The 12,526-nt window shown below is 39.0% G+C and overlaps 1 protein-coding gene across 8 annotated transcripts in view; it reads left to right on the top strand.

The window, feature by feature from the left end:
- LOC131356088 (adhesion G protein-coupled receptor L2-like) overlaps positions 1–12,526 on the top strand; it is a 133,970-nt gene that overhangs the window by 104,366 nt on the left and 17,078 nt on the right. For all 8 annotated transcript variants that reach the window (XM_058394884.1, XM_058394883.1, XM_058394885.1 and 5 more), the window contains 3 exons: positions 5,075–5,166; positions 10,004–10,172; positions 12,175–12,303. In XM_058394884.1, the coding sequence (XP_058250867.1) occupies positions 5,075–5,166; positions 10,004–10,172; positions 12,175–12,303 (390 nt within the window). The remainder of the gene's footprint in view (positions 1–5,074; positions 5,167–10,003; positions 10,173–12,174; positions 12,304–12,526) is intronic.

The raw sequence follows: 12,526 nt of genomic DNA, 5'->3' as shown, positions 1-12,526 counted from the left end.
ATTTTGAATCTATGCTTTGTACTGGGTGTGGTGGTGTATGTGCATAAAAGAATTTGAAATTGAACACACATACACACACACACACAAACAAAGAATTTTAAAGAGTATAAAGATGTAAAAATTCTACACAGAATGCTTGAAAAATTTGCTTCAGTTACAGTTTGTTCATAAGAAATTGTTGGGTGCCAATACTTTTGACACCCGGCTTATTGGTAATAAAAAAAAAAAATTAAAATAAATAAATAATAATGTAAAAAAGGATATATGTATATACACACACAATTTTTGTTCATCGTTCCAGCCTCTATCCAGAATTTTTCTCACACCATTATAGCTACAGCTGTATATAGCTAGAGTTCTGACACTGGAGACTCCTTCCAAGTGTCTCGTTACAGAAAACTTCGTCGTACCGCGTCACCGGTGCGTCGTTTTTAATCCGTTTCAGTGCAGCCTTCTGAGTCTATGTGTACGAAAACAAGTATGTTCACCATACACACCATACAAATCCACCATACACCTACTGACCAATCAGAACGCAGAATGGAGGGGCGCTGTGGTTCGAAGAGCATGGCGTGATTTACAGGCAGAACAAAGGTGACTTCATCTCCTAGTAAACTCTACAGAGGTTGCCCACAGGGATGGAGCGAAATTGTGGACGGGGGGAGAAAAACAGGGGATGACCTCATATCCTGAAAGAGAGAGCGAGAAAGAGGGAGAGGGAGGTGGGGGGAGAAGGTGTGAAGCTAACAGGAAGAGAAGACATGGAAGCATTAGGAGAGCTGCAGAGCAAAGCCCGCTGACGAGAGGTGTGAGTGACACTATTGTGTGTAGCGACGACTGAGCGGCGCTGCGGCATGTTCCTGTTTCTGCTGAGTGACACACACACACACACACACACACGCACACACACATACACACACATGCACGGCAGCACAAAACTCTCTAGGGTGCACAGATAATACAAAGAGATACATTTGCATTTATAGAAACCACTTTCTCACACACACACACATATATGCAGAAAAGTTCTTTCAGTGCACATTTGCATATATTAAAACAGCTTTCACATCTCCACACACACACACACACACACATACACACACACACACATACACACAGTCTGACAAAAACACACACACGCACCCAAACATATGCTCTTCAGTATGCATATAATGCAAAGTGCTCCTTCATTGCTCCATTTGCATTTCAGCAACCTGATTTCACGCACACACACACACACACACACACACACACATTTGTCTTACTAGCCTGCTGAGGACCTTCCAATAATAATAATAATAATAATAATAATAATAATAGTCATACATGTAAATAAAAAAATAATAGCTAATGAATATCACTCCACCGAAATCAAACTCTGATTAAATGAAATAAATTTTATAAATAAATAAAAAAGAAATGAATTCAAATGGGGACCTTTGTAATGTGTTTACAAGGCTAACACTACTGGTATTTCTATTCTTGTAGGGACCTCACTCACACGCACACACACACACACACATCATAAACTCACAAAAACTACAATTAAAGTCTGTCTCCCTCTTTAGCTCTCTCTCTCTCTCTCTCTCTCTCACACACACACACACACACCCCAGTAGAACATCCTCTGCCTCATATTTTTTGGCCCAGAGTGTTTTTGATGCTGTTCGGTTGCGACTCTATTTTTGGCAGGCAAGGGGCGATTTAGGGTGAGAGGAGGCTCAGAGTGTGGGTTTTACTGTGTGTGTGTGTGTGTGTGTGTGTGTGTGGCCTGGCTTGCTCCTGTGTCATGCCTGTCTCATCAGATGTGTGTGATGCTTGTGGTGGTGTTAAGTGCATTTCTTTCCTCCCTCTCTCTCTCTCTCTCTCTCTCTCTCTCTGTGGTGTGATTGCTGATCTAAAAGCCCTTTACTCGCTCTTCTTCCTTACGCCTGTCTCACTGTTACAGCCTTTATCTCTCCCTGTCGCTCTCTCTCTCCATCTTCAGTGTCTCTCCGTTTAACTTCACTATCTGCTCCTTCTGCTTCCGTCTCTCTGTGTTTCTCTTTTCAATCTCGTTTCTTCCCATCTTCCTCCCTCTGTCTATTTTGATGTGAGCATCTATCTATCTATCTATCTATCTATCTATCTATCTATCTATCTATCTATCTATCTATCTATCTATCTATCTATCTATCTATCTATCTATCTATCTATCTATCTACCTGCTGTCTGTCTGTCTGTCTGTCTGCCTTCCTTTTTTCTGTGGCTCTTTCTTTCTTTCTTTCTTTCTTTCTTTCTTTCTTTCTTTCTTTCTTTCTTTCTTTCTTTCTTTCTTTCTTTCTTTCTTTCTTTCTTTCTTTCTTTCTTTCTTTTAATATCATTTATGAATGATATTTCTCTCTCTCTCTCTCTCTGTGTGTGTGTATATGTTAGCATGTGTGTGCATCAGTGTGTGTTTGTGAGTTACTGATTGATGATGCAAGGAATCCATTTTCTTTCTTTTCTGAAGAACACGGCCTCTCTCTCTCTCTCTCTCTCTCTCTCTGTGGAATTGATACGTTTTTAATTGACGACTTCTGCTTTATTCTGGATTCTTTCGTTCTCAGGATGTAAGCCAGTGAAAGTATATCATGTTAACAACTCTGCAGCATGTACTCTCTCTCTCTCTCTCTCTCTCTCTCTCACACACACACACACACACACAGATGTAGTTGTGTTTGTTTGTAATGTGTGCAGCAGATTTGATCTTGTGTGTTTTTGGAGGATTGGTGTGTTAGCATGCTCGGCTCGGCTCCACGCTGGAGTCATGGTCATTTCCAGCGATGATGGACAAACGCTCAAACAGAGCCGTGTTTCAGACGCAGCTCTTTCTTTTCCAGCACACTCTCCCTGTTTGCTCCAGACTCCATTTGCTGAGCCTGGGCTTTTTTTTTTCTTCTTCTTCTCTTTTTTTCTTTGAGTTCGTTCCAAAAAGCAGACGGGTATTGATGTTGCAGATCAGCTCCAGATTGTTCTGCGCCGAGCCGCTTTCATAACTTTGGGCCGCTGTGATATTATTTCCGATAACCCCCTTGTTTTAATTATAGTCTCTTCCATCTGCTGCCATGAAAATGGATGTGCTGTTAGCGAGAGGGGTTTTTCCTCTGCCTGCTTCATGGCAGGAGAATTAGATGTGCAGATTATGAACAGTAAGCGTTTTAATAACATTCAGATCAAGATATCGATGTTATTCCCTTATGGGGAGAATGGAGTTCACTACACAATGCCATTACACCTTCATCTCCATTCCCTCCATCTCCATCTCTATTCCCTCCATCTCCGTTCCCTCTATCTCCATCTCCGTTCCCTCTATCTCCATCTCCGTTCCCTTCACCTCCATTCCCTCCATCTCCATCTCTGTTTCCTCCATCTCCATCTCTATTCCGTACATCTCCAATCCCTCCACCTCCACGTCTATTCCCTCCAACTCCATCTCCATTTTGTCCATCTCCATCTCTGTTCCCTCCATCTTCATCTACATTCCCTCCATCTACATCTCTGTTCCCTCCATCTCCATTCCCTCCATTTCCATTCCCTCCATCTCTATTCCCTCCATCTCCATTCCCTCCATCTCCATTCCCTCCATCTCCATCTCTATTCCCTCCATCTCCATCTCCATTCCCTCCATCTCCATCTCTATTCCCTCCAGCTCCATCTCCATTCCCTCCATCTCTATTCCCTCCACCTTCATCTCCATTCCCTCTATCTCCATTCCCTCCATCTCCATCTCTATTCCCTCCATCTCTATTCCTTCCATCTCCATTTCCTCCATCTCCACTCTTTCCACACCCCCATCTCCATTTTTTCTACACATCTGTCATTTTCAACTTTAATAGCTGAAGACGTTCATTCTGTTTATTTTCTTGGTTGTTTTTATTCTTTCTTTCTTTCTTTCTTTCTTTCTTTCTTTCTTTCTTTCTTTCTTTCTTCCTTCCTTCCTTCCTTCCTTCCTTCCTTCCTTTCTTTCTTTCTTTCTTTCTTTCTTTCTTTCATTCATCCTTTTTGCACTTTTTTTGTAAACTTTTACATAAACTACATTTTGTTTGTTTGTTTGTTTGTTTGTTTTTTTAATTGCGATTTATTTAGTCTTGGGAAAAACGCTTTCTCTCTTCACATCTCATCCCTTGCTTTTTAATTGGTGCTGCTGATTTAGTGCGTCTCGCTGCCTCCATTATGCTTTTAACTTGGACTCACTCGACATTCCCATATTCTGGGCGGTGAAAAAGAAAAACACAAGTTCTTGGCAGAGCCCGGCGATTTCCTTGACGGCTCACGGTTATGACTTACAGCAGCCTGGTGAGGCGTCTGTGAAACACTCCATCTTGAACAGTTCATGTACTTCAAATTAAGACTAACTGGTAGCGCCGCAGACAATAATTCCTGGGAACTACCAGCGATCTTTTCTAGCTGTCGGCCAGGAAAACTGGTAAAATGGGGGGGGGGTCTGGGGTTAAGGTGTATCCATGGATCCCATTACGTACTGTACAATAAAACAATACTGCACATCAGCCCTGGATTTAAGACTTGGACCTCCGTTGCATTAATCATATTAAGAGTTTATGAACATTTCAAACACACGGGATCCTGTTAGGACATTCGATCGCTGCATATGGAAAGGGAAGTGCTTCTCTTCCAATTTTTTACGAAGCGTGATTAAATTCTTGGGGCTTTCCAACAGATGTGATCCATCGTAGAGCTCTGACGCCACAGCAGCTCGCAACCCGAAATGAGTTATCGAAAGCTCTTCGGGTCTCGGGACGCAAAACGTTACAGCCAACATAAACCTTTTTTAGCGCACCACGCTCCAATAGCTGAACTAATAGAACCCAAATCATAGGGTTTGCGAGCTGAAATCCCAGGTGGGACTCGGCGGTGCTCTGACCTCAGCCTCCCGCCTGAGAAAACACTCTTCTGCGAAAGGCATCGAATATAAAAATGGGTCTGTTCCTCCTGATAAACATGTCATCGGAATGATTAAATGCCATTGTGGATTCCAGGAAATGAAGGAACGCCGCTGTGTGGTCCACTTACCACGTTCTCAATGTTTTGACAGCTCAATCTGGCCTTCCTGGTCGTGACCATGTACAAGATGGTGAAGCATTCGACCTCGGTGAAGCCCGACTCCAGCCGTCTGGAGAGCATCAGGTAAGAGTGTTGTTTTTTCCTCTTTTTTCACACCACTCCATTTATTTTACAATTTTTTTTTTATTTCCATTTTGTCCGTCTTAATTGCTTCTGCCTGAATGTTCACGCTTTATCTCCAACCGTCCGTAATCAGAATTATCCAGTGATAATGACAACCACCAATTCGTTTTACACAAACCGACGTGTAATTTGCCTCGAAACGGACACAGAGTTTCGGGTGAAAGTTCGAGGACGGGGTGAAGGTGTGACGGTCTCATCCCGCCATAGCCTTGCGTTAAACGATCCGAAGGGGCTCATTTGAGTTTATGGATGTAATTAGGAAAACCATTAACCTTTTGTGCGGCGCAGTTAAGCCGTTCGCCGGCCGTGTCGCGCCTGGTGAGAGCCCGGCCTCTTGTAAACACCGTCCTTGAGCGTGAAAATGAGAGAATGGTGTTTTAGACCATCCAAGCTTTGACATAAAAATTATGTTAAAAAAGTATGTCAAAACATGTACATAAAAAGTAAAAAATGTAAATTAGAAACTTTGGTCTAAAAATGTATGCAAAAAAAAAAGTACATAAAAAGTTAAGAAATAAAAACGTAAAAAAATGCATTTAAAAGTACATAAAAAATAAAAATGCATGTAAAAGAGTACATTTAAAAGTACATAAAAAATTAAGAAATAAAAATGTATGTAAAATAATAAATTTAAAAGTACATAAAAAATTAAGAAATAAAAATGTATGTAAAATAATAATTTTAAAAGTACATAAAAAATTAAGAAATAAAAATGTATGTAAAATAATAATTTTAAAAGTACATAAAAAATTAAGAAGTAAAAATGTATGTAAAAAAATCCCTTAAAAATTGTGTAAAAAAAATTAAAAATAAAAAATATGTTAAAAATTGTATGTAAAAAAAAAAGGATATCAAGATATTTGTACAGGGCGAGTGGTCATCACTGCTCACTGAGTTAAAGCACGGTGCATTGAGTAACAGGAGATGGGAAAAAGAAAAAAATTTCTTCTCATGTCATGTTGCTGTAGCAGGCCACCGGTCATCCTGTCCAGCAAACGTGTCATTCGATCCATACTGAGAGTTCCCGGAATGTGTCAGGGTGGAGGATGGGATGGGACGGGGAACGGTCAGCTTCGCTGCTCTCTCTCTCTCTCTCTCTCTCTCTCTCTCTCTCTCTCTCTCTCTCTCTTTCTCTCTCTCTCTCGACCCCGCCACAGCCGAGTGAAATACTGTCATTGAGCGGTACAGCTCTGTGGGCATTCTTATCAAATTTCCGAGCCCGAGCGGATTTGCGGATGTCTGAGTTATTTATGGTCCTTCACGTGGCATTTAGCTGTTGTTCTGCACTATTAAAATATGAAGGAAAAAAAACAAAAACACATGCATACAGGACCAGTGCCAGTTTTTGTGCTGGGAATTCATGCTAATAAATTTCCATTCTGACATTCATCCTCGAAGCCAGGGGAATATCTAAAATTTATTTATTCACATTTTCAGACCTTGTTCATATTTCTTACATCCGTTCCATCTGATTAAAACCTATCGTATTTTTATATTTATAAAATATCCGACGGCTGATTTTTACATCATTCCTTTTTTCGCCCCTATTAAACGAAACGGATTATATATTTTATTTTATTTTTTTTTTTTTAGCGTGCTCATGTAATTTATGAACCTTTACCAGCCATTTAACAGTTGTATTTCACTAATAAAATGTGCAAAGAAGCAGCTTTGCAGGACTAATGTTTAATTTTTCCAGCGGGAATGTCTGGCTGATAAATTTCTGCTCTGACATCCAGGTGAATTTCACACTGCTAGCATCATAGCTTAACTGAGTTTTAGTTATACCGCTAATAAATCCTAAGAACGTGTAGTAAATTGTGACACATCGCTTTCGAAATTATGACTCATTCCATGATTTAATGTGACGTGTCTGAAATTGACAAAAACCTAGAGAGAAGCAGATGAGGATTATTATTTTTTTAATTTTTTTAAATGGAATTCCTGCTGGTTATTTTCCATATAGAGGAATTTTATGTTTGTATAGTAATACACTTTTCACACGGAATATAACCCCCTGGGTAGAGGAAAGTTTCACACGTGTAATTTAGAGGCGGGGTTATTAAGCGCTGATCTGAACAACAGACACAATCACAGGGCTTCAGCTTTTATACAGTCACAGAAACCTTACGTGTTGTGGAAACACTGTCATGCTGCCACTTCTGGGCCCTTGAGCAAGGCCCTTAACCGTTTTATTAAGATATTGTCTCCTTCCATTGAAACAAACACACGTTACACCTACAGCCAGATCATCACCCTGCTGTACAAGTTCAACAGAGCATCATTTCTCTAATAAATCCCTGTTGAAATGTTAGGATTTATAAAATATTAATATATATCCTGTTAGGTTTTTTTGTTAGTTCTTGTAAACTCTGTCCTTGAGCTTAAACAACGGGAGAATGGATTTTTAGACTATTCAAGCATGGGCATAAAAAAAAAGTACATAAAAACATGTAAAAATGTACCTTAAAAAAATGTGTGGTAAAATTAAAAAGTAAAAATGTATGTAAAATAGTTCATTTAAAAGTACATAAAAAAATGAAGTTTAAAGGTATGTAAAAATAATACATTTAAAAGTACAGAAAAACTAAGAAGTAAAAATGTATGTAAAAAGTACGTTTATAAGTACATAAAGAATTAAGAAGTAAAAACATGCAAAAAAGTGCATTTGAACGTAGAGGGGAAAAAATTAAGAAGTAAAGACGTATGTAAAATAGTACATTTTAAAAGTACATAAAAATTAAGAAGTAAAAACTTGCGTAAAAAAAGCTTTCGTAAAAAATTCTAAATAAAAAAATGTTAAAAATGAACGTAAAAATAAGTTAAAAATTAAAATAAAAAAAATGTATGTAAAAAAAGACAATAAAAAAGGATATAAGAAAATTAAAAAGGAAAAATGTACATTAAAAAAATTGAAAAGGAAAAAATCTGTAAAAAATTGAAATCAAGATTTTTTTTACAGGGCGAGTGGTCATCACTGCTCGTTGGGTCAAAACGCAGTGCGTATATGCTGTATATGTTCAACAGAGCATCATTTCAGATTCAGCTACTGAGCAGCGAGAAATCCCTGTTGAAATGTTGTGAATTACAAAATATCACTAGAGTTAGTTGTATAAATGAAATAAATGTAAGTCGCTCTGGATAACACAGTCCAGTCTGCTAAATGCTGTCATGTAAAGATGCAGAAAAAATGAGAAAATAATGTCAAAAGGCATCAGTTGAAGTGAAGAGGAAACGGTTTTATTTTTACAGTTTTGTCAAAATAGTCTTGACAAACTAGATAGCAGTCAGAATTAGTGGGAATTGAATGTCAGTGAACGGCTACTACACAACAAACTTAAAAAGAAGAACAAAGCTGTAAAAGATAACAAGACCTTTTATTTTATTTTATTTTATTTTATTTTATTCCAGGTTCTTAAAAATGTCATTTTTAATTCTAAGCCTGTTTTTTTTCTCTCTGAGGTAAAAACGTGAGACAAGTCGTTATTTAAAGCAATTGATGATGTCACGGATATGCAAATGAGAAGGCGGGGTTTAGGAATATACAGTGTAAAACATCAGCTTATAAATAGACAGGTTGTTAACATATTGTTACAGGATTCTGTTTCCTCCGAGTTTACACTAACTTTACAAGTCTCCAAAGCCTTTGTGTGTGTCGCAAGTTCCTTCCTTAATGATACATTCGAATAGATCCAGCAAAAATTCTCTTTCCGCACTTTGAATGGCATTAATAAATATTGCGTTAATAAATAATTGCAAGAATAAAATCTGAAGAATAACGAACGCTCACAGAACTGACGTCATATAACCCCCACCCCCCCCCAAGGGGAAGTCATGCTGCTGATATTCCATCCTGACATAAATGTTTAAGTCGTGGTGAATTTTTTATTCATCTCGTCACATCCTATAGTGTTTGCACTGATTTTTCATCTAACACTCAATTAAATTTGAACCCCTTAAACACTCCAGTGCTCGTAGTTACTCAATAATTCAAGAGTGTATTCGCTTTAAGATGAATAATCATCTAGAAACGTACTATTTCCCACCACGTACCGTACGTTTCGCTTCCTAAATTATTCATTTAATGATTTTTTAAATGTCCACAAATACGCCACCTTCTGTCTTTATTATTTACGGTGGAATCTTTCACGCTAATAAAATATATTTTAAAGAAATGCTCGCAGGTGATAAACTTCCGCTCCGACTCGGATTTTTTATTCTTATTATTCTTTTTTTTTTTTTTTTTTAATTCGTCTCGTCACGTCATATTCCGAGGGAAGTTTTATTGGGGATTTTTATACCTGTAGTAAATGATCCGCGTTTTGCATTCAGGAATTATTGCATTATAATTTTTAACGACGTTTTATGAAATGTCAGCATCGTGAGCGATACGTTTTCCGCTCGGACCTTCCTTCAAGTCCGGTGGATTTGTTTTATTCATGGTTTATTTCTACCTTATTAAATTCTAATAAACGTAAGAAGCCATTACGTTTTGTTCTGTAATCATTTTTTCTGACAAATCGCTGAGTCTTGATGTCTTGCAGATTTGCGTCTGGATTATTTATTTTATTAGCTCTACTCGTAAAATGTGAAGAAGGAAAAAGCACGCTTTGTGGGGGGAAAAAAAAACAAGAAAGTTGAATGGAAAGCGTTTGAGATGTGATGAGATGATGGCAAAAATATAATCTTGTGTTGATTGATGCCGTTTTTTTTTTTTTTTTTAGAAAAGGGGCGGGGCTTAATGATGATTATGCTGCTATTTTGTTTGTTCCTGCAGGTCGTGGGTTCTAGGAGCGTTCGCGCTGCTCTGTCTGCTCGGCCTCACCTGGTCTTTCGGCTTATTCTTCTTGAACGACTCGTCCATCGTCATGGCTTACCTCTTCACCGTCTTCAACACGCTGCAGGGGATGTTCATCTTCATCTTCCACTGTCTCCTCCAGAAGAAGGTAAAGATGAATTCATTGCTCCCTTGGCTATATTTAAAGGAAACTGGGCCTCTCTTCTCTCTCTCTCTCTGTCTCTCTCTCTCTCTCGTATTATACAGAAAGCAGACCTGAAAACGTCTTAGAAAGATCTCTCCGGTCCGCGGCGCTGCTTTCTGATTCCGTTGTTTGTTTGTGTAATTTAATTAAGCAGCAATCACATGAGCTTATGCCTCGTGATTAGCTGTCGCGATTGGGGAAATAACATTAGCCTCATGTGCCTCCGGGGACTATTAGCAACTGGCTCACGTATATAAATGATTCAGAAACTTCCTTTGCGTGCACGCGCGCTTCAACTTTTAAAGGCAGGCACCAGGTCCGTCTGCGTATCCACCGGGCCGAAAACCTGGACATGTACTTAATAGTCGGCGTGTAATTAAATGAATCTTGACGTTACTGCTGCTGTCGTCTCGCCGGCGGTGATGTGTAAACCGGTGGAGATGTGACTGCAGGGAAACTTTATTCCGAGTTATCCTTTCCTGTGTTTAATGTTTCAATTCATCAGCGGTGTCAAAACAAGCACTTGCCTGTCTGCTCCATTAGCCGTGGCCTCTCGAGGGTGAAATGAGTCTTTTTGATGCCGAGATTGTGCGGCTGCCTAAAAGAAGGCACTCGATAAGCAAATGTCTTCGATGGACAAAAGGGTTTTGTCAGGCATTGATAGTGTGAGCTTAAAAAAAAATACATACACACACACACAATATGCACAAAATACTAACAATGTTCAGAGCTCTGTCAATGTTACTGGGATGATATTTATACAGCAGTGCCTTTGAGGAGCAGCTCTGTAAAAGATGGTGCCTCTGTGACACAATTCACCGGATTAGATTGATGTTTGTTTCCATAGTAACAACTCATTCATAGGCTAAGATGCTTTCTGTAAAGAGATGTTTGTGAATTTAATGTTCAATAATGTCTGCACTTTGTACAGCCAGCATGTTTTCCTTTACAGGACAGAGGAAATGTTTTATTTATTTATTTTATTTTGGCTTATTGAAGAGAAAGAGATACTAACTAACAGGAAGTTACTTGTTTCAGGCTTGTTTTTTTCCCTGAAACTAAACAGATTACATTTTCTATGTTTACAAATGTATTGTCTGTAAAATTACTGAGGGAATAAATGCGCCTTTATTTAAAACAGTGATTGATTTAGGAATGTGATGAAAGGATGTATGACATTGAATGTAGCTATAAACGGATAAAAAATAATGCTTGGCAACCAGTAGTAGGAATCGTCGCCTTCTATTAGCAACTTCATGATTCAGCACATACACCACGGTACATGTGAATGCAGTATAAGAGGAATAAAACACTTGGAAGAGAGAGTTCCTAGAAGGATAAATTTTTAATGTAGCCGTGAATGGATAAAAAACAAAAGTAGTGTAGTGATATAAGAGGAATAAAACAGTCCAGAGAGAGTCGTCACGGATGGACAGTGTTAAATGTAGCTAGAAACGGATAAAAAGTACGGCTGTGGTATAAGGACACATATCACTTCTGAGAGAGTCTTGATAGAATTTCTTTTTGTCTATGAATATGAGGGAATTACATCGGACAAAGTTAAATGTATCTATAAACGGATTAAAAGTACTGCTGTGGTATAAAAGGAATAAAACGCTCCAGGGAGAGTCTTTAGAGATACAACAATATTAAGTGTAGCTGTAAATGGATAAAAAGGTACTGCTGTGGTATAAGAGGAATAAAGCAGTCCAGAGAGAGTCTTGCTTGAAGGACAATATTAAATGTAGAAATAAATGGATAAAAAAGTACTGCTGTGGTGAAACAGGAATAAAACACACTCCAGGACCATGTGGTGTCAGTGTATTATATACTTCAGGATGTCTCGTTGATTCATTTCCTCTATCTGCACTCGCCCGGAGTGTTTTATTCCGTCCTGATCACACGCCCCAGACGTTTCCTTCTAACAGCCTTAATTCGTGACGTGATTTTTTTTCCCTTCTCACAGGTGCGTAAAGAATACGGGAAGTGTTTCCGTCAGTCTCAGTGCTGCGGCGCTTTGCCTCCGGACAGCTCTCACAGCGTGGGCAAAACGTCCACGTCTCGCTCCACGGCCCGCTACTCCTCCGCTACACAGGTAAAGCACTTAACACTCCGTCTCTTCACCTCCCCATCAGCGGCCAGGCCGACGCCTCGCTCTTAATGCTGTTGTTCCGACAAATACTGATGTTTCTGCACGAAAAAAGCCAGCAGTTCTCATTGTGATAAGTGATTTTGCGCCTTTGGGCCTGCAAGAGAGTTCTCGCGCTTGATTTAATAAATGCTTTCTGAGATTTTAAGACTCGCCGAGATACAAATCG

This window comes from Hemibagrus wyckioides, linkage group LG07 (assembly GCF_019097595.1).
Source record: "Hemibagrus wyckioides isolate EC202008001 linkage group LG07, SWU_Hwy_1.0, whole genome shotgun sequence".
Taxonomy (NCBI): Eukaryota; Metazoa; Chordata; class Actinopteri; order Siluriformes; family Bagridae; genus Hemibagrus; species Hemibagrus wyckioides.
This window is presented reverse-complemented; position numbering and strand designations above follow the sequence as displayed.